This window comes from Protopterus annectens, chromosome 12.part0 (genome assembly GCF_019279795.1).
Source record: "Protopterus annectens isolate FY-2018-M chromosome 12.part0, PAN1.0, whole genome shotgun sequence".
In the NCBI taxonomy this organism is placed as follows: domain Eukaryota; kingdom Metazoa; phylum Chordata; order Ceratodontiformes; family Protopteridae; genus Protopterus; species Protopterus annectens.
This window is the reverse complement of record NC_056746.1, coordinates 137405594-137427348: the sequence shown is the minus strand read 5'-3', so window position 1 is coordinate 137427348 and position 21755 is coordinate 137405594. Positions and strand designations below refer to the sequence as shown.

At 42.7% G+C, this 21755-nt stretch overlaps 1 protein-coding gene across 2 annotated transcripts in view; it reads left to right on the top strand.

Annotated features, from left to right (window-relative positions):
* Positions 1-21755, top strand: part of LOC122816397 (nodal modulator 1-like) — an 877949-nt gene that overhangs the window by 817620 nt on the left and 38574 nt on the right. For both annotated transcript variants that reach the window (XM_044089153.1, XM_044089155.1), the window contains exon 30: positions 3397-3489. In XM_044089153.1, the coding sequence (XP_043945088.1) occupies positions 3397-3489 (93 nt within the window). The remainder of the gene's footprint in view (positions 1-3396; positions 3490-21755) is intronic.

Sequence of the window (21755 nt, the reverse complement as noted above, 5' to 3'; positions counted from 1 at the left end):
TAATTGCCACTTTCACATGCTTAAGTACCAACAATATTTAATGGCTCAGTTAAAACAGAAAATGCTTGCAAGCACAGAAGCTCCTGTTTGTAAAGAAATGCAGGATTTATTGCATGCAGTTGAACAGGTGGGAAAACATACTCTGCAATGTGGTTTTGATTCTTTAGAGGCCTCTTGTAGAGCCGCAGTTACAGGTTCTGTGATTCGAAGACATGCTTGGTTAAAAGAACAAACTTTACCTGATCATGTTAAGGCAAAATTATTGGATGCTCCTTTACAACATGATACTTTGTTTGATGTTAAGGCAGAAGAGGTGTTAAAGAAAATGGAGGATAAAGCTAAATCTATGCAAGCAGTCAAGGATTTCTTACAGGTACAGCCACCTCGGTTTAGCAGAAATTGGCCAACAAAGAATTGGTCCTTTCCAGTGTGAGACAGGCCACAGAGAGGCAGATACAGACGCCCAAGAGGCAGATCTTAACCCCAAGGCTCAAACAGACGACGACAGTGGGGCACCTCAACCCCAAAAGGTGGTGAGGACAAGTCCAACCTTACAGGAAACAGTCACAGTGACTTTCCCCTTCGTACGCCAAGCATGTCCCTTTTGGAAGCCCCCCTAGGGGGAAAACTAGCACTTTTTTCTCAAAACTGGCAAACAGTCACCCAAGACAAATGGGTCCTGAATATTGTGTCTCAAGGTTACATATTCCACTTTCATACTTTACCAAGGTTAAAAGGAATGCCAGACCTGCCACAAAATCAATGGGCAGAGGCACAAAAACAAATTTCAGCCCTCATGGACATGAGAGCTATTCAAAAAGTACCACAACAGGAACAAGGACAAGGATTTTACTCAGGACTGGAGGCCCGTACTAGACCTTTCAATTCTGAATACTTACCTGGATATTCCGAAATTCAAAACGTTGACATTACAGCAGCTTCTACCCATGCTGGGCAAGAAGGCTTGGCTTGTTACACTGGACCTCAAAGAGGCATACCTTTTTGTCCCTATCAGACAAAATTGCAGAAGATACCTCAGATTCAAAGCTGGTACAATGCACTACCAATTCTCTGCACTGCCCTTTGGCTTATCTACTGCACCCAAGGTCTTGCATTTTGCAGACAAAAAGGAATTCAAATATATCCACTCATTCTTATCCCCTATGCAGGCAAGCCATGACCTTGTGGAACACAGCTCTAACGTATCAAGTTCACCTACAAGCACAATTCCTGCCAGGAAAGAAAAATACTCTGGCAGTCGATCTAAGCAGAAATATCATGGACCCTCACGAATGGAAATTAAATCCACAAATCTTCAGCATGGTAACGCAAAAGTGGGGATGCCCAGACATAGAGCAAGCAGAAAATCATGGACCCTCACGAATGGAAATTAAATCCACAAATCTTCAGCATGGTAACGCAAAAGTGGGGATGCCCAGACATAGATCTTTTTGCCTCCCCACTGAATTGCCAACTACCAAAATTCTGCACAAGGACTTATCACAAACAAGCATGGAAAGTGGATGCTCTTCTGTTCAGCTGGAAAAACCTAAAAGTTTATGCCTTCCTGCCACTGCCTCTCCTTTCAAAGGTACTCTTAAAAGCCAGACAAGAAAAACCACAGATGATCCTGATTGCTCCAGACTGGCCACGCCAGCACTGGTACCCTATCTTAAGGAACTTGGCTCAAGGCCCACCATGGATTTTGCCTCAAATTCCACACCTTCTGACTCAACAAAACATTCAGATCCTGCATGGTCAGCTCAAAACCCTAAACCTGGCTACATGGCAGATACATTAGTCAAACAGACAACACCTCTCTCTAAAGCTGTTATGGATGTCATTTTGGAGGCCAGGAGGCCTAGCACCAGGAAAGCTTACTCAGAAAAATGGAAGAGATTCTGCGCCTGGAACCAGGCTCAAAGCCTTGACCCTCTTGTTCCAGACATTCCTCAGATTTTACAATACTTAACTGAGATGCTGGACAGAGGCCTATCCTTTTCATCAATTAAGATCCACGCCTCTGCCATTTCAGCACATTACAACACAGATCCTCCTTTATTCTCTCATCCCTTGCTAAAGCAGTACCTCAGAGGGGCTAAAAACATAAGACCGCCCCGGAGAGCACCAACACCAACTTGGGACCTCAATTTCGTTTTGGAAAAACTTTTGAGCCAGCCAATACAGCCGATCTAAAATTTTTATCATGGAAAACAGCTCTGCTCCTGGCAGTAACTTCAGCATGAAGAGTCTCAGAGCTACAGGCATTAATGGCAGTGGAACCTTTTATAATTTTTCATCAGGACAGGGTATCTTTAAGGACAAACCCTACCTTTATGCCAAAGGTGGTATCTAACCAAACCATCCATTTGCCAACTTTTTATCCAAACCCCCAGAATAAAGGGGAGAAACTTCTGCATTCTTTGGACATACACAGGCAGCTACGCTTCTGCTTGGACAAAACAAAGGCTTTCAGGAAAACTGAGCAACTGTTTGTAGCATATGCTGCAGGATCACAGGGCAAGGCTATCTCAAAGCAGACTATATCCAAATGGATAGGACACTGTATTCGGTACTGCTACACACAGCATGGAAATCAGTCCCAAATAACATTAGGCCACATTCCACCAGGGCAACAGCCACTTCAACAGCCTTTCTCAGAGGAGTACCTACCAAGGAAATTTTGGAGGCTGCAACTTGAAGTTCAGTGTACACCTTTACCAAGCATTACCACCTACCTCTTTACTCTAAATCCAGAGCAGGATTTGCCACTGCAGTTCTACAGGGCCTCATAGCCAATCCTAACTCTTTATAGATCAGCCACCCAACCTCAGCTTTGGGATTCTACCCAAGTGTAATGACTGCAGCAGTGTAGCACGATGAACATATTACAGTTTTGTACCTACCATAAATGTAGATGTTCGAGTGTTCACACTGCTGCAGTCCAGGTTACCCTCCCTCCATCCCCTCTGAACTAGCTGGACTTATCTATACCTTTCTATCCTATACAACCTTTGGGATGTATTTGCTGGTAACTGAAGGTATTGTTTTTATTGTATATTTTTGATTACCAATATGTATTGCCTACCTACTTGGGGGCACCTGACATCTGGGGCAAGAAAAACTGAAGAAAATGGCGTCGGATGCATCTTGTATACCTCTGGCGCACTGACATCAGGGAAGAAGCGACAGCAACCGACGCCGGACCAAGACTTTGGAATTTGGGCCTACTGCGGGACCGCCTGACGGCAGGATAACCCAAGTGTAATGACTGCAGCAGTGTGAACACTCGAACATCTACATTTATGGTAGGTACAAAACTGTACTTTTCTCTTCATTTATATTATGAAGTACTTCTCATTTTTTTATGTTTTAACTTGATTCCATTCTTTTCAGAAAAGGCTTCCTGATCAAGATGTTGCTCAGGGATCGTACATCGCATTGCCACTAACTCTCCTCCTCCTGCTAGCTGGCTACAATCACGATAAGGTAATGAATATTTGTATAGGAATATTTTATTCTTTAACTGAAATCAAATTCTGAGCTTAAATGCTGTAGACTTTGTTTATTACTTGCCGGAATTATGAATTCCAAGTTTGCCAGCTGCTGATCTTTTTGTTTAGCAGACCTGCCCAGTTATGTATGCTCACTTCTCTGTTTAAGCTTGTTGGATCGTACTACATAAGCAGTTTCTGCTATCCTGCTTATTAATTGAATAGAAATAATAAAAAAGTGGTCTTTAATAGATTCTTAAATTACAATTTGTGTTTAATAAATTATCAGGGATCCTCAACAATAGGTCTTATAGCTGGATTTATCTCCCTCCACTAGTCAGCATTTAACAACTTTTCAGAAGTTTTCAGCACAAGGATGGAACTGAGCTATTCATGGTACTTGTGATTTCATATTTTGAACTTCGTAAGCTTATTCATAACCTGCACATTCTGGTTATTTATTTTAGTTTTGGTTGCCTGTACGGTTTGGATCGTGCATTTCTGGTATAGTGTTTGCAAAGAGTTTATTGCTGATTTGATTACAGGAAGTCATTGGATTCCTCTAAATAATAGAATAGGGGCTTTTTGTGGTAGTAATGGGAGGACCCTCCTGATACTTGATGGGATTGCCAAAATGTTTTCACTTCCAACTTAACTTGAAGTTTGACTGGAGCCTGGGCCAGCTGGAGAACAACTAAAGCCCCACTTGACCATCTAAAATATTGTCAACTCAGGAATGATACTAAAAAATCTATTTTACTAGATAAAAAAGCTTCTACCAAAATCTCCTACAAAAACACCAAAACAACCCTCAAAAGTTCTGGGCGGGCTTAAATCATCTACTTCATCCAGGTCATTCTACCACCCCAACCCCAGCTAACCACACCCATAGTTCCCCAGGGACCATAGCTGGCACTTATAACTTTTTTACTGAAACTAACTCCCACAAACTTAAACCACACCCCTAATCTACCCACTAATCACCCCCAATTTAGCTTCCAACCAGTATCCACTAGTTTTATCAAAACAATCATAAAAAAAAACTAAAACCTCCCACCCTCGCTGCCGACCTCCTCCCTGCAGAGTACCTACAAATAGCTGCAGATGCCATTGCATATCCCATATCTGTCTTTATCAACAGAGCCTTATCCAAAAGCGCTATCCCTTCCCTCTGGAAAGTATCCCATGTCAGCCCAGTCCATAAAGGTGGTAGTTCTACAGACATATCCAACTATAGACCAATTGCCATTCTTTCCCCACTAGCCATAATAATGGAGAAATGTGTACACAAGCCAACTAATGCAACACCTTACACAGAATAACTTACTATCCAACTCCCAGCATGGTTTCAGGCCAAACCACAGCACCACCTCAGCCCTCCTTTCCTTCACTAATACCATAAACCAAAACAGGAATGAAAATAGGCTATCCTCCGCCCTCTTTCTTGACCTATCTAAAGCCTTCGACATGGTCAACCATGAACTTCTCATTTTTTCTCTAAAATCTGTTTCCCTCAGTAAGCATGCAATGCAGTGGTTCCAGTCATATCTGACTGGTAGAAAACAGGCGGTACTATGGCAGGGAAAACTCTACAGCCAGCTACCTCTCACACTTGGTGTCCCTCAAGGCTCCATACTAGGTCCACTACTCTTCTCTATTTTTATCAACAACCTTCACACTGCTGTCCCTAAAACTACCTGTATTCAATATACAGATGATTCCACTCTGATCTGCTCAGCCACCTCCCCCTCTGAACTGTAAATCCTAACCCAAAATACATTTAAACACCGTTGAGAACTGGCTCACCAACCAACGCCTACTACTGAACCCCAATAAAACTAAACTTCTACTCTTCACCCCCACTAGTAGATCTACCACACTTTAATTCTCTGTCATGTCCAACAATGGTACCACTATCTCCCCCGATCAACATACCAAACTTCTAGGGGTTATCATAGACAGTAATCTCAAATTTGGCCTACAGGTCAACAAAACCATACAGACCATCAATAAGAAACTTGGTTCACTGTATAGAAACAAGACATTTTTAAACCTACTGGGTAGGACTGCAATCGCCTGGTCACACCTACCCTCCACACTTCACCTGTACTCTCAAACCTCAACAAATCCGAACTAGGTAAGCTGTCCCATAGCTACAACCATATTGCCAGATTCGCTACTGGCTCCACCTATAGAACCCACTACTGCCAGAACTTGAAACAACTGGAGTGGCTGGAACTGCCCAGCTTAATTCAATTCAATCAACTCTTAATAGCACACAAAATTCTGTACCACCCTTGAGTATACCCCCACACTCATAAATATTATTAAACCGTATAGCAACCTGAGATCCCTATGATCAGCCAACAAACTACTGGTCCAAACCCACAAAGCTAATAACTCTGCTGGTGAATCTCTGTTTGCCAACTTTGTTGGCAAAACCTGGAATTCGTTGCCAAACTGTATCACCCTACAATCCTCCAAACGTCTCTTCAAAAAAAACTCAAACAGTATCTCAGAGTGAACTGGCTTTGCCCATGTACCAACCCTGGTTAAGTTATAAACTAAAAACATAATCTGTAAATATCATAACGTAACTATGTCACCAAGCTCTGCATCTAAACTGACGTCTCTTGCTTTTAATTGTGTCTGTCCATGTGAATTGCGAGTCCCTACTAGGGAATACTACTTGCTTTTAATTGTGTCTGTCCATGAGAATGGAGTCCCTACTAGGGAACACTACTAAACCACTGTACATAATCACTTTGTTTTTTATATTTTTTAATATTATCAAACTTATGTAATCTATATAAGTTTATTTATTTGAAGTTTTTCTCCCCGGGCCTCCGCTGAAAATGGACATGTATCCAGCCGGACTATCCTGGTAAACAAATGTGAAATAAATAAATAAAATTGATGGCTAACAGGGCTTTGTACTTTTGGGGAATCATCTCTAATTATCACAGTTTGCACCTTGTTCCTGCTGTCATTTTTAATGGTGGGCAAGAGGCCTGGGTAAGATGGCCTAGGGTTCTGCTGTGGGGCTGTATTCTAGATTGTTTGCTTCACTTAGACCAACTGACTTGGTCCTGGGCATGTCCAGCCTGATCTCAGGGAGTGGCTTCTTAAGTTACCTGACCACTAATCTGGGCTGTTTGGCACAAAAGCTTCATCTTGAAGGACTTTATCTAAGACCCAACAGCTCTGGCTCATCCTTACTGATGCATAAACTGGTGAGCCTGCACCAGAATCTGTGGTATAAGTGTGAGTAATCAGTCATTTGTTTAACTCTTGGTGGGAACTTAAGTCACAAATGTGGGGTTTCACCATTAATCATCTCGGTTTAGTGCCTGTGCCAGGCCTGGTATGGGCATCTCCTTCCTTTCACCACCTCTGGTGTGAGTGTGATCTGGACTAAATCAGCCCTATGTGCATTTCACATTGAATTCTGCCTCTTGCTCATTCCCCCTTGTAAGATATCTTGCAAAGCTACAGAGGTACCCTTTCGTTGCCATTCTAACCATCTAGAGAGAGTGATGGTTGTTGCTGGGCCCCAGAGATAGTGGCTAACTTCCTAAGCATACCACAGCTTGATGCCATGCTGTCATAGTGGTCTATTGAGTGTCTCAGAGACCACAGTCTGATTCCATCTGACAAGCAAGCTAGAATATGGACTAAATGTGGCAGGAAGGTGTTTTCTGTCTTGTTGGAATTTGGGGGCTCTCGGATATGTATTTCATTGGCTGAAATTTCAGTCAATCCTTTAGTTGGTGCTGGGAATTTTCGAGACACTGTGAGTCTGGCCCAAGAGAAACGTTCTTCTGGACTCTGTCTGTGGCAATTCAGTTCTGTTTCAGTTAGTTCTGTGTTTTCTGGATTTTGTTATGCTGAGGCTAGGGTTCTGCTTTTGTGCACAGAATGGCGAGGTTGAAATCATCCCCCTTTGGGGAGGGTTTTTTTTTTTTTTGCTGGATTTTCACTGTGCGAAGGGAGTGCTTTTTGATACGAGTTTTGTTTGATAGCTTCTTTTGGAAGAGACAGACTTCCTTCTCTTCAGGAGGTTGGGTGCCCTCACCTTTTAGTCAACCTACACTTCATTGAGGAAGATGAGGTCTCCTTTGTGTTCTAGGTGCAAGGCAGGGCATCTCTTGCTAGCCCTTACCCCTGAACTAGCAGGCGGGCTTAGGGGTCTTATATGTTCATAGGTTGGTACTAGGCTATCAGCCCTAGGGCCTATACAAGCCTCGCCATAACAATTCCCTTGCTATTTCTTCCCATAGTATTTACTTCCCTGGACCCCTGTTTAGAAGGGCGACTGACGTGATCCCTGGGATGAATTTCCTATCTCCCATCCAATCATCAAGGTTCCTTTTGAAGAGGGCCAAAGAGGTGCTGTGCTTGACATGTATGGGCAGTCTATTCCAGAGCCTGGGCGGTCTCTGGGTCAGGAACCTATCCCTCCAGCATGTTGTGTTCATTGTGATGACAAAGTTTAGATCCCTGGAGCGTGTCTCTCTGAAGGATTGGGATTTCTTTAAGTGTAGCATGTCCAACAGCTCTGAGTTTGACATGTATGTATGTTAAGCAGAGATCGCCTCTGAGTAGACGATATGTGGCAGAGTATAGGTGGAGTTTTTTTAGATGGTCAGCATAGGGCATCTGCTTTAGGCATGTGATTCTTTTAGTGAGTTGTTTCTGCGGCCTTTCTAGTTGTTGCAGATGTCTTGAGAGGTACATACCAAATGGGGCGTTGTATTCTATAATGAGTCTAATGAGGGATGAGTACAGTGGGACAATGACCTCCTTTTTTTCTGGATGAAAAGCCCTTAGTGATGAGGTGTGCCACATAGAAGGATTTTCTGACTTGTGGTGATGTAGTTATCGAAAGTGAGACCACTCTCTACATGTGTAGTGTACTGCCACCTATGTGGTAATTCATGGGTACATGTTTTTTCACAAAGGGAATAACTATACATTTCTTGGCATTGAGCTTGAGCCCATGGCTCTGGCACCCAGCATCTGTTTCTGTAAGGCCCTTTTGTAGAATATCCACATCATTTGGGAATTCAGTATTGGCTCCCAGTTTGCAGTCATCTGCGAACTTTGTTAGCCAGAGTCCCTTAATGTTGGCCAATACTTCAGAGAAGTAGATGCCAAACACGAGCGGTCCCAGGACTGAAACCTGAGGTACTCCACTTGTCAGTTGTCTGGAGCTAGATTTGGAGTCTGCTACTTTTACCATGTGGGTTCTGTCAGTAAGCCAGTTGGCAACCCATCGAGTGACATAGGGATTAATGCCTAGCTTAGTAAGTTTATCTATGATTCCAGAGTGGCGGATGGTGTTGAAGGCCTTGGCGAGGTCCAGATAGGCTGTGTGGACCACCTTACCCTTGTCCCTGGCTCTGGAGACTGATTCAAAGAAGTCAATCAGGTTCAGGAGACAAGAACGGCCCTTCATGAACCCAAACTGCGTGGGGTCCAGTGTTTGAAGGTTTACAGTGTCTTTGTTTATAAGTTCCATGTTAATGCGTTCAATGGCCTTGCAGATCAGGCTCATCAGACTGATGGGGCAGTAGTTCCCGGGATCCAAGGTGGATCCCCCCTTATAGAGTGGGATAACTTTAGCTGTGCGCCACTCAGTGGGCATGAAGCCTGAGGTGAGGCTATGATTAAACATGACACTTAGGTGAGGTGCCAGTTCATTTTGTAGTTCATGTAGTACACAGCCCGGGATGTCGTCTGGTCCCATGGATGCTGTATTCTTAGCTTTGGAGAGTGCGTTTTTTACCTGTGTGGCCGTTATTACCGGAATTTGGCAATCTTTCAGTATTGAGATGGGCCCTTTAGGGGTTGAGAGGAGGGTGAAGTTTGCACTGAATCAATCTGCCAGGATATTGGCAGTATCCTTGGGATCAGTATATTTAATGCCATTCTGTTGTAGCTCAGATCAGATCTGAGCATTGCCATTTAGATTCTTGACATAGCTATAGAATGCCTTGTGGTTGTCTTTGGAACCTTTGGCAATTTTATTTTTGTAACTAGCTTTGGAGGATTTTATGAGGGATCTCAGCTTCTTACTGAGGCTGGTAAGGGAGTTTTTTTGCATCCTGGGATTTTCCTCTTTTCTGCATCTTCAACTTCATGTTCTTCAACTGGTCTCCTCACAGTAGGCTTTGGACTTTGGCACTGTGGGTGGCTGTTGTTCTAATTTGTCCTGTTGGAAAATTATCCATTAGATGTTAGCAAAATTGTGGTTGTACTCGCAAGGATATACCCTCCTCTTCTGGTCATTTTCTGTTACCATGTGCTGTAATGTCACAGCAAAGCTTTTGGGGCATGCTCAGACTAAATTACCATAAGAGGTGGTGAAGACTGTTTGATTTCTTGTAGTTGAGGGGGGGGTCTCTGGACCTGGATGATTGCAATGTCTGGTTTTTGAGCCTCACTCCTTTTTGTGTGTAGGGAGCTGGGAGGGAGGATCCCTCTAGGATGCCTTTGCTTCCTGGCTTCAGGAGGCTTTACTATGGTTTCTTCACAGAATCTCTAGTTTGGTATTTCCCCTGAGGTGGAGGGGGGTAGCTGCCTTGAAGTTATTTAGTTTAAATTCTCTGTCCAGGTGTTGATCTTTGTGGGTGAAACCTGGAAGGAGAGGAACTCCTGTATACCTCTGTGGGGGTGAAAGGAGTTCCTAGATAGAGATAATTCCCATGGTGGAACCTCTCTTCTCATATTGCAGTCTGGTAAGCAGCCACAGTTGGTTTTGGCAACCCATGTGGGTCCATCTCAGTTGTTGTCACTTTTATTCATGAAGCTTGTGCTTTCCTTGTCAGGAATTTGGGAGACCTAGGCTAGGCAATACAAATCTGGGTGCTTCCGTCCCTCCTTTCAGACCAACTTGCTTTTTGATATGTATGTTGCTTCATTCTTCAGGATGCCATAGCACACCTGCAGGTAGAGTTTTGCTGTGGTCTTGGGTAGTCTCTTCTCTGCTATTCGATTAGAGACTTTGTGTAGGTACTGACCTTGAGCATACAGGGATGTTAGTCTCACTAGTATTATTTTCAAGGTTGCTGAACATTTTAAAGCTGAACTAATAAACAGTGATGAATGTGATCTTGTATCCCAGGATCCATGCTAGTTTGGCTTTGTAAAGGGACTACTATGTCTGGCTTTCTCGTATCTGTTTTCTGAACTGTTGCTAAAGGGTGATCCCATGCAATATAAACTTCATTATTCTGTATGCTTTATGTCTTATGTTTCCAATGCTTCTCAGCTACTTCAGTATTGTAATGTTTGTACAATCCCCATAGAGTACCTTTCAGTATACACGCCCTTTGCCATTAGTGTGTCATACCCAGCAACAAGATTTGTGACTGTTTCCAGTTCTGTTTTACAGAACCTGCATTTATCTGTTTCTCCCACATGTTCAATGGACTTTGTAAACCTGCGTGTATGTAGTCCTCTGTCCTGGGCTGCCAATATTAGCCTTTCATCTTTTAATTTAAATTCACCTTTCCTTACCATTCCTGCATGAGATCCCTATCGACATGAGGTTGTTCCAGGAGTTTTCTGTACTTGCTGCTATATTTATGCCTTTCCCACATTTCTTGCATTTTTTTCTGATCCTTCTTATATGTTTCTTTTGGTTTTTGGCACATCCAGTTGCTGCCTCATTTTTATCTACTGCTGGTTTGATTTCCATTTCCGCTTGACACTGATGTGCTTCTGCTAAACTAAGCAGGGAAGTCATCTTGGACTCCTCCTTCTTGTGTTTTAAAATTTTCACTATGTTTGAATCTGGGGAGGCCAACAGATACGTATGCAGTCCCACATTGCATGTAATTAGTTTTGAGGAGGCCCATACCCCCTTCAGAATGGGGAATATATAATTTTGGTATACACTGATTTTTATATATCATTTGATAAGCGTGAAGCATTTTTCTTGTTTCCCTGTACAACTTAATCCAGTACCTTTTGGAGCCAGTCAGTCGCCTCAAAACTTTAAGTTAGAAGAGAAATAGCAAATTGGTTTATAGCTTGGAATTTGTTCCTAGATGTCAAGGCTATTTTCAGCATTAGTTTTAGTCTTCTAAAATATTCTTTCTTGAGTTTTGTTCGCATTTGTTTATGGGTTATTGTCGATCTTTCATCAGTTCCCCAGATACTTATACATTCTCTCCTACTCAAGTTACTTTATATCACATTCCTGTCCCAGACTGATGTTTTCTTGGTGCTGTAGCTTTTTTGTTTTGCACATTAGTCAAGATCAAATGAAGTTCTTATGTCATCTGAGAAAGTTTTAACCATGTTTTTATCTGTTTTATCATTTTTGAGTCTCATTTATGTTCTGTGATCTATTTCTTTCATTGCTATTATGCCTAACCATCTCTATTAAATCAAGCAATTCTTCCCATAAATCATTTTCTTCTAAACTGAGGACACATTCTTTGCTCTCTGTTTTCTGCGGGCATTCTACAGAAAGTTCCAGAACATCATCCTGTATCATATTCTGTTCAGCAGCATCTTGCATCATCTGTTCCTCTTTCATATGGGAGCTCACTGGCCTATCACTCCACTACATTGACTTTGTCAGAGTTGCCACTGTTTCCTGCTCCCTCCCTTGCTGTACAACTCCAACTTAACTTTTGTATGGGTTTCCTGCTGAAGACTTCAAGGCATCCTCATGTGGCAAATGATCAGATGCTTTCTGTTCTCCCTGTTTCAACTTAATTTGGGGACTCTTTGCGACATCGTGTTGTGACATAACCAGTGTTAGACTTTCTACAGTAAATCCTTCACTTCAGAGATATTCCATAACTTCAGTTTCTATTTGCATAACTTCTGCTTTACTTACGTTCTACATTCCCCCTTTGTAATCTTAAATATTTTGTGTTGTGAAATTTTCCATAACCAGGTGCCTTTACCTGTATTTCTCTTCAAATATCTTTTGAGCTGTTTTTTTTTTTGTATTGATTAGTATTACTTTCTCCTTTGCATAAGTATTACGCCATATCAAATCACTTTTTCTTTCCCATGTCCAGGTCTCTTTTTTTATACCTTTCAAAAATCTCTAGGTTTTGTTTTTTATATTTTCACACTTCCTCTGTCACTTCCTTTTCCAAACAGCCCAAAGTTTTTGTCTGTTTTTTCATGAATCTGTTGTATTAATGAACACAAATTTGGATTTGAAGCTTTGACAGTTTTTCCTTATGCAAGTATTTTCTTTCCTCCAACTTCTCTCAAACTTTTTAAATGTATTCTATCTAGAAATTTTTTTCTTCTTACATAATATCTCCTTATCCTCAATAGTCCACTGTGTCACTTTTATGACTCTTTTTTTTCTGTTTTTTTGTGGACTACTACTACCTTCTGCAACAGGGGGGCCTCACTCTAAGCATGGTCTAACCCCATTGTAGGAATGTTTTCATGTGTTGAGGATTCTACACTGTCATTTTATCCAGTACTGGTACCACTACGCATACCAGGACTGGATACTTTTTATCCTGGTAGTTGTGCATCCAGCTGTCATTTTATTTTTTAACCTACCTCTACGAGAAATGTTATATAAAATGCAGTCTATTTATCAGTTTCATCTTGGTGAGATTTTCTAAAAACAGAGTCCACCACATGAAGGTACCCACCAAAACTTGAGGATGAATTCAGTTCCAGGAATACTACTGTCCTTTTCTTGATGATTTTATCATTTCTGCATTCTGACCCCTTTCATCTCTCCATTCGGGCCCCTTGCTTCACCATTTGTTTTGTCTGCTGTACCCAGTATCTTCACCAAATGTACAGTAGTCATCATTGTCATTTGCAGAAGACGAAGAGTCCATATTTATCCTTACTTGGATGATTCCCATTTACAAAGAAGATCACCTATAGAACTTCTGACTGCTATCCAAACACCAGAAGGTAGGATTTGACCCTCAGTCTTAAGAAGTAATGACACTTTTCTCACATCAGGACTACATTTCTGGAACAATCATAGATTTGGTCCAACAAAAGGCTTCCTTCAAGAGGACAGGGTCTCCTCCTTTTCAGACGACTCCACAACCATGCATATCAAACAATTAATTACAGCAAGAGAATTCCTCTGGGCCCTGGGTCACATGGCTTCTTGCATTCTAGTGATCCGTTTGGTAAAACTGCACCTGGGAAAATTGCAATGGTTCCTGGTAAAACCGTTATGTTTAGCATCAACGGTCCTGAAACAGTGGTGCCACTCGTATGTTTAAGGAAAGAAATTTGCTGATGGGAAGAGAGTGTCAGCAACAACCCATGAGCATCTTTGTGCCTTCTGGAGATAACACAGACAGCTCCAATCTGGCCTCGGAAGCCCCCATCTAGGAAAATTCAGGGTCCAGGCATATGGGACAAGCAACAGGTGAAGCAGCACATCAGTGTAAAAGAAGTGATGGCAGTTATCCTTGTATCAGTGTAAAAGAAGTGATGGCAGTTATCCTTGTATCAGTGTAAAAGAAGTGATGGCAGTTATCCTTGTATCAGTGTAAAAGAAGTGATGGCAGTTATCCTTGTATCAGTGTAAAAGAAGTGATGGCAGTTATCCTTGTATCAGTGTAAAAGAAGTGATGGCAGTTATCCTTGTATCAGTGTAAAAGAAGTGATGGGCAGTTATCCTTGTATCAGTGTAAAAGAAGTGATGGGCAGTTATCCTTGTATCAGTGTAAAAGAAGTGATGGCAGTTATCCTTGTATCAGTGTAAAAGAAGTGATGGGCAGTTATCCTTGTATCAGTGTAAAAGAAGTGATGGCAGTTATCCTTGTATCAGTGTAAAAGTAGTGATGGGCAGTTATCCTTGTATCAGTGTAAAAGAAGTGATGGGCAGTTATCCTTGTATCAGTGTAAAAGAAGTGATGGGCAGTTATCCTTGTATCAGTGTAAAAGAAGTTATGGCAGTTATCCTTGTATCAGTGTAAAAGAAGTGATGGGCAGTTATCCTTGTATCAGTGTAAAAGAAGTGATGGCAGTTATCCTTGTAACAGTGTAAAAGAAGTGTTGGCAGTTATCCTTGTATCAGTGTAAAAGAAGTGATGGCAGTTATCCTTGTATCAGTGTAAAAGAAGTGATGGGCAGTTATCCTTGTATCAGTGTAAAAGAAGTGATGGGCAGTTATCCTTGTATCAGTGTAAAAGAAGTGATGGGCAGTTATCCTTGTATCAGTGTAAAATAAGTGATGGGCAGTTATCCTTGTATCAGTGTAAAAGAAGTGATGGCAGTTATCCTTGTATCAGTGTAAAAGAAGTGATGGCAGTTATCCTTGTATCAGTGTAAAAGAAGTGATGGCAGTTATCCTTGTATCAGTGTAAAAGAAGTGATGGCAGTTATCCTTGTATCAGTGTAAAAGAAGTGATGGCAGTTATCCTTGTATCAGTGTAAAAGAAGTGATGGCAGTTATCCGGCAGTTATCCTTGTATCAGTGTAAAAGAAGTGATGGCAGTTATCCTTGTATCAGTGTAAAAGAAGTGATGGGCAGTTATCCTTGTATCAGTGTAAAAGAAGTGATGGCAGTCTTCCTTGTATCAGTGTAAAAGAAGTGATGGGCAGTTATCCTTGTATCAGTGTAAAAGAAGTGATGGCTGTTATCCTTGTATCAGTGTAAAAGAAGTGATGGGCAGTTATCCTTGTATCAGTGTAAAAGAAGTGATGGCAGTTATCCTTGTATCAGTGTAAAAGAAGTGATGGCAGTTATCCTTGTATCAGGGTAAAAAAAGTGATGGCAGTTATCCTTATGTCAGTGTAAAAGAAGTGATGGCAGTTATCCTTGTATCAGTGTAAAAGAAGTGATGGCAGTTATCCGGCAGTTATCCTTGTATCAGTGTAAAAGAAGTGATGGCAGTTATCCTTGTATCAGTGTAAAAGAAGTGATGGCAGTTATCCTTGTATCAGTGTAAAAGAAGTGACGGCAGTTATCCTTGTATCAGTGTAAAAGAAGTGACGGCAGTTATCCTTGTAAAAGAAGTGATGGCAGTTATCCTTGTATCAGTGTAAAAGAAGTGATGGCAGTTATCCTTGTATCAGTGTAAAAGAAGTGATGGCAGTTATCCTTGTATCAGTGTAAAAGAAGTGATGGCAGTTATCCTTGTATCAGTGTAAACAAAGTGATGGCAGTTATCCTTGCACTGAAAGCTTTCAAGACAAACTGTTTTACATGACCTGTACAGATTTTAACAGAGAACACCAGAGTCTGGTACATAAATAGGAGGAACCCTTTCATACCTCCTTGTACAAGCTGGCAGTGGAACTTCGGCTGGTTGCACAGCAGCTGAAAGCCACTCTTGAAGCCTGTTGCATACAAGGTCAGGATAGCCTGCTGGCAGATTCTTGAGACCCCCACCCCCGGGACAACATTGAATGGATGTTGAAAAAGGACGTTTTTTTCTAGACCTCACACACACTTGGGGTGTGCTTGAGATAAACTTTACTTCCCCAGAAAACAGGCAGCTAAGCAAGATCTGTTCAAGAACCCAACAGGAAAGGATGTGGAGAGCAGATGCCTTCTCCTTCAGATGTAGAGACCTTTTTCCCTTTCCACCAATACCCCTCATCCCCATAGTGCTACAAGAAGTGGGGGTCAACAGGCCAGAAAGGATCCTTGTATCTCCCTCCTGACCCAGGTATCACTGTTTATCCCTCTTCTGAATCTCAGCAAAGGAAAATACACATCATTTCCACCTGTCATGGACCTACTAACTCAGAAGGGATCTGTTATTCACTCCAATCTGCAAATCCTCAAGCTGGCATCTTGGGAGATTAGATAAAAACTCCACCTACATAATGTTTTTCCTCAGGACATTTTATCCATTCTGAACAAGGCTGGGAAAATGAGTACCAGAAAATCATATGAAACAAAATGGAAAACGTTTTCTGTCTGGTACAAAACTAGTGGTATTCCATCCACTTAGGCATCCTTACAGCCGATTCTAGAATACCTCTCCCTTGTCTTCAAACAAGGGCTGTATTATTCCAGCATCAAGGTCTGTGCTTCTGACATCTTCCCATGTTCTGCTTCCTCTTATTCACACCCCTAGGGGAAGCAATTCCTGAAGGGGATATTATACCTCAAACCACACAGATTGGAGCCTGTAATCTCCTAGAACCTAAATTTTGTCCTTGAGAAACTTAAACTGCTACCATGTCAAACTACATACATGTAAAACAGGCCTACTTGCTAGCACTTACCACAGCAAGGCATATTTCGGAATTGCAAGCCCTGGTATGGAAAGAGCTATTCATATCTTTTCACAGAGATAGAGTAACATTGAAAACCTTTTATGCCCAAGGTGATTTCAGAGATTTCATTAAATCAGGCTAAACATCTCCCTGTGTTTTTTTCTAAAGCCTCAAAACAAGAGGGAGGGAATTTTTAGCCATGACATGCATAGTCAACTAAGATTTTACCTCCACAGGACAAACTTCCCAAACAGATCAGATATGCTGTTGGTGGCCTTTTCAGAAGCCAGACAGGGAAAGCCAGTAGGCTAACAGACAGTCTGTATATGGATTTAAAACTGCATCTCTTTCTGCTACTTACAACTTTGTATTCACCTCGCTGGTAAGCTTAGAGCTCATGCCACTAGAACAAAAGTCACCATAGTTTCTTTTATGAAATAAGTACCCACACAAACCATATTATAGAAGCAGATGCCTGGTTCTTCATACAGACATTTGCCATGCACTACTGCCTTAGAAACATCTCTAGGGTAAGAGCCAGGTTTGCTTCTGCCATCTTGCAGACGGTGCTGTCCCTACATCAGAACTCCTTCCGACTACCCAACTAATAAGCTTTGGGAGTCTTCCCAAAGATTCAGTACTATAAAGCTGGTTGTGATGGACATAGATAATTTATAATAATTGTAGATGTTTGAGTAGATCAGTGTTGCAGTACTCTCTCCCACTTTCCTTCCCCTCTATTGTATCTCTGCATAAGGCTGGGAAGGTTCCCCTGATCTCATTCATCATCCCAATACCCTCCTTTTCCTGTGCTCCTGAGCACTGGGTCCCTAGCATATAGTAGGGTTAGTTGGGCAGGTTGTATTCCACCTGAGGATCATCAGAATCCTAGAACCTTGGACAAGAAAGACCTGAAGATGGTGCCGGACGATGGCCTACTTATTCCCCAACATCTTGATAATGGAAGGCTAAGGACGTCTGCCAGCTAGGGAATGGAAAAAAAGACTGTGGTATTTGGGCCAGTATGGGCTACTGCATGGCAGGAAGTCCCAAGACTAAGTACAACAACATTTGTACATTTACGTTTATGGTAAGTTATCTACACAGCTGTACTTTATTTAATCCCATATAACTCAGATCATCCACTCTAACATATCTTCTATTCTTCCTTTCCCTGTTTACCTATCATCCTTACATTTCTGAATATTCATCTCTTCCTAACCATTTAAATTATTAGAATCTGTGGAACTCATTTCCTATAATAATGTTGTAATGCCTCATCTTTAAACTAACTGAATTTTTTCTTTGTTAAAAATCTATCTCAAAGGACTATGTACTTGCTTTGTCACCAGTGTTCTGTTTTATAGGTTCATACTAGGCTATCTGGCCTAGGGCATTTATAAGCCTAGCCAGAGTGTGTTTGGCTTTCGCCACCCATTTTAAATTAATTTTGCTATGCCCTTTTTCGAGGTTAGTATACTGTGCCTTTGTCTAACAGTGACACAGAAGTGATACCCGCTGTAAACCTATGATGCCCCATCCACTCATCAAGATTCCTCTTGAAGAGAGTCAATGAGGGACTCTGCCTAACCTGAACTGGGACTTTATTCCAGAGTGAAGGGAGCCTCTGGGTTATGAATCTGTCCCTCCAGCATGTCCTATTTATTTCAGTGCTGAGGTTCAAGTCTCTCGAGTGCGTAGCTCGATGGGATGTGGATTTTCTGAGGTGCAGCATGACCATTAATTCCGGGTTGCACATGGCTTTATACGTCAGGCACAGATCGCCTCTGAGCAGGCGGTATGCCACTGAGTAGAGCTGGAGTTTCTTTAACCGGGCAGCATATGGCATCTGTTTGAGCCCTTTGATCCTCTTGGTGAGGTACTTTTGGGGTCTTTCCAGTTGCAGGTGTCTGGTAAGGTACATCCCAAAAGGGGCATTGTACTCAATTATGGGCCTGATGAGGGATGAGTAAAGAGGCACGATGACCTCCCCTGATCTAGATGTGAATCCCTTCATGATTAGGTGGGCTATATAAAATGTTTTTCTAACCACTTTGGCCACGTGGTTGTCAAATGAGAGATTGTTATCAACTTAGGTCCCTAATTACTTCTTCCATACTTAATGGATTACCACCTATGTGGTAATTTGTGGGCACTTTGTTTTTGCCAAAGGGGATGACTATACACTTTTTGGCATTTAGCTTGAGGCCATGGCTCTGGCACCAGTTGTCTGTTTCTATGAGGCGCTTTTGGAGGATGCTTGTGTCGGCTGGAGAGTTGATTATAGTGCCCAGTTTGCAGTCATCTGCGAACTTGGTCAGCCACAGTCCTTCCGTGTTGGCCTGTACCTCCGAGAAATATATACCGAACAGGAGAGGTCCCAGGACTGAGCCTTGTGGGACGCCACTTGTAACTGGTTTGGAGTCTGACATGGCTCCAGCAATTCTAACCATGTGGGTTCTGTCCTTGAGCCAGTTTGCAACTCATCTAGTGACATCGGGTTTATATTTAAGGTGGTGAGCTTATCTATAATGCCCGAGTGGGGTATTGTATGGAAGGCTTTTGCGAGGTCCAGGTAGGCTGTGTGGACCACCTTCCCCTCGTCAATGGCCTTGGTGACTGTTTCAAAGAAATCGACCAGGTTTAAGAGGCAGGATCTGCCCTTAACAAAGCCGAACTGGGTAGGATCCAGTGTCTGTAGGTCCCCAATATCTTTCTTTATGAGGTCCATGATGATCCTTTCCATAGCTTTGCAGACCAAGCTAGTCAGGCTTATGGGGCGATAGTTTCCAGGATCCGTTGAGGCACCACCTTTGTGAAGAGGGACCACTGTTGCTGTACGCCACTCTTTGGGTACATATCCTGTGGTAAGGCTGAGATTGAACAGTAGTTTTATGTTTGGGTTTAGCTCTTCTTGGAGTTCATGTAGGACGCAGCCCGGGACACTGTCTGGTCCCATTGATGCTGTGTTTTTTGCTTTGGAGAGGGCGGCTCTTACCAGAGCATCTGAGATGTCAGGGGGGCAGCACTCTGCTGGGATAGATATTTGCCCTTTTGGTGGGGAGGGGGGGGGAGTTTGCGCTGAACCTTTCAGCTATGATGTTGGCAATGTCTGTGGGTTTGGTGTATTTTTTGTCATTTTGGACTAATTCTGAGCATATCTGGGAATTCCCACCCAGGTTCCTAACATAACTAAAGAAAGCCTTGTGATTATCCTTAGTGTCCTGTGCAATTTTTCTCTCGAAGCTGGCCTTAGACGATTTTATGAGTGCCCGTAGTTTTTTGCTAACACTGATCAGAGATGCCTTCCCTTTTTGGGATTTTGCTCTATCATGTAGTAGCTTCCTCCTTCTATTGTATAGTTTGTTTATGGCTGGGGTCCACCAGACAGGACGTCTGCCTTTGGAGGATTGGGTCTTGGTTTTATTTGGGATTGCATGATCCATGCATTCCTGAAGGTGTTCATAGAATGCGTTTATAAAGGATTCTGCGGTCTGGGCCGTATTTTCCACAGGCCTGGGGGCTTTGAAGGATTCCACCTCGGTTTTGAGGAGTGTGAAATTTGCTTTAGAGAAGTTTTTCACTGTGATTTTCTGGGCAGGGGGTGGGGTCGGGATGTGAATATCCAGTGAGATTAGTTTATGGTCTGATCTTACCAGTGAGGGATACACTTCTGGTCTGGAGCATAGAGTCCCCATGTTGGTGATGATCAGGCCCAGTATGTTTTCCCCTCTTGTGGGAGTGGTAACAAGTTGTTCCATAGCATTTGAGTTTATAAATTCTAGGAACCTTTGAGCTAGGGTGTTGGAGCTAGAGTAATGCTCCCAGTCTATGTTTGGGTAGTTGAAGTCGCCCAATATAATGGCGTTTGGAGAGACCTTCATATTTTCCAGTGTTCTCAGGAAGGCCGAGTGGGGTTCCTGGGTTTGGGAGGGTGGTCTGTAGCAGGCTATAAACTGGAAGGCAGTTTTACCCACTGTTAGTTGCACATGGATAGTCTCTGATGCTTCGTGCTGTGCCACCAACCTGGAGGTGTGGGTATCTTTGGCGAATATTGATACTCCCCTCCTTTTCTGGTTCGGTCCAAGTTTTGGGGCCGAAAAGCATGGTATGAGGTATAACCTGGTAGTGCTGGGGTGCTCTCGGGAGCCTTGAACCAGGTTTCTGTTACTGCACAGATATCGATGTTCTCCATGCTAAGGAGAGTTTCGAGTGCATGCATCTTGAGGTTTAGACTTCTGGCGTTGAGTAGCATTACTCTTAGTTTCTTATCCCTTGTGATACCTATGGAGGTGGGTTTGTCTTTTGAGCCTTGCCTAAAAAAGGCACTATGGGAGTAGCAAGAGCCTTTGCCAATATCCGAAAGCCCAGGGGTGACAGGTGCAAGCCGTCCCTAGCGAAGCATCGTGGCTTGTCGAGCATGTCATCCCAGGCTGACAGGCATTGGATCCACTTTGAATGACACCAATACTTAAGCCAATTGTTGAAATTGATCATCTTGTTTTCATATTGTGGCATCATTCTTGGTGAGGGTAAGATGCTACTCAAGGTCAGGGTCATACCGGCCTGGGCCACATGCTCAGAGAGCTCCTCTATGTCTCTTTTCATGTAGTCCAGGGAGGTACGTCTCAGGTCATTCACACCAGCATGGATAATGACTGAGTCATATTTGTACTTGCCTTGGAGTGACCTGAGTGCTTGTGTTATGTGGCGGATCCTAGCGCCCAACAGGCAGCTCACTGTGACCTTCTCCTTGTTCAGCCTGGTGAGCAGGACGTCAGTGTGCCTGACGATAGTCACCTATTACAAGTGTATCAGGTGTGTTGTTTAGCCTTAAGGGCTGTGACTGTTCGGCACACTGGCTTTGTGAGCTATGTGTTGCACGTGTTTTGTTTTGGGGTAGCGGTTGCTTGGGTGTCTGCTTTGGAGGTCTGTGCTGCTTAGGCAGATTTTTATTTAGAGCCTCCAAGTATGTTTTTGTGTGTTTGTGTTTGGTTTGCTGTCGTGGTAGGTCTGTGTGAGACTGGAATTGTAGTGAGTGTGGTTTCCTTCTCCTCCTGACAGGTT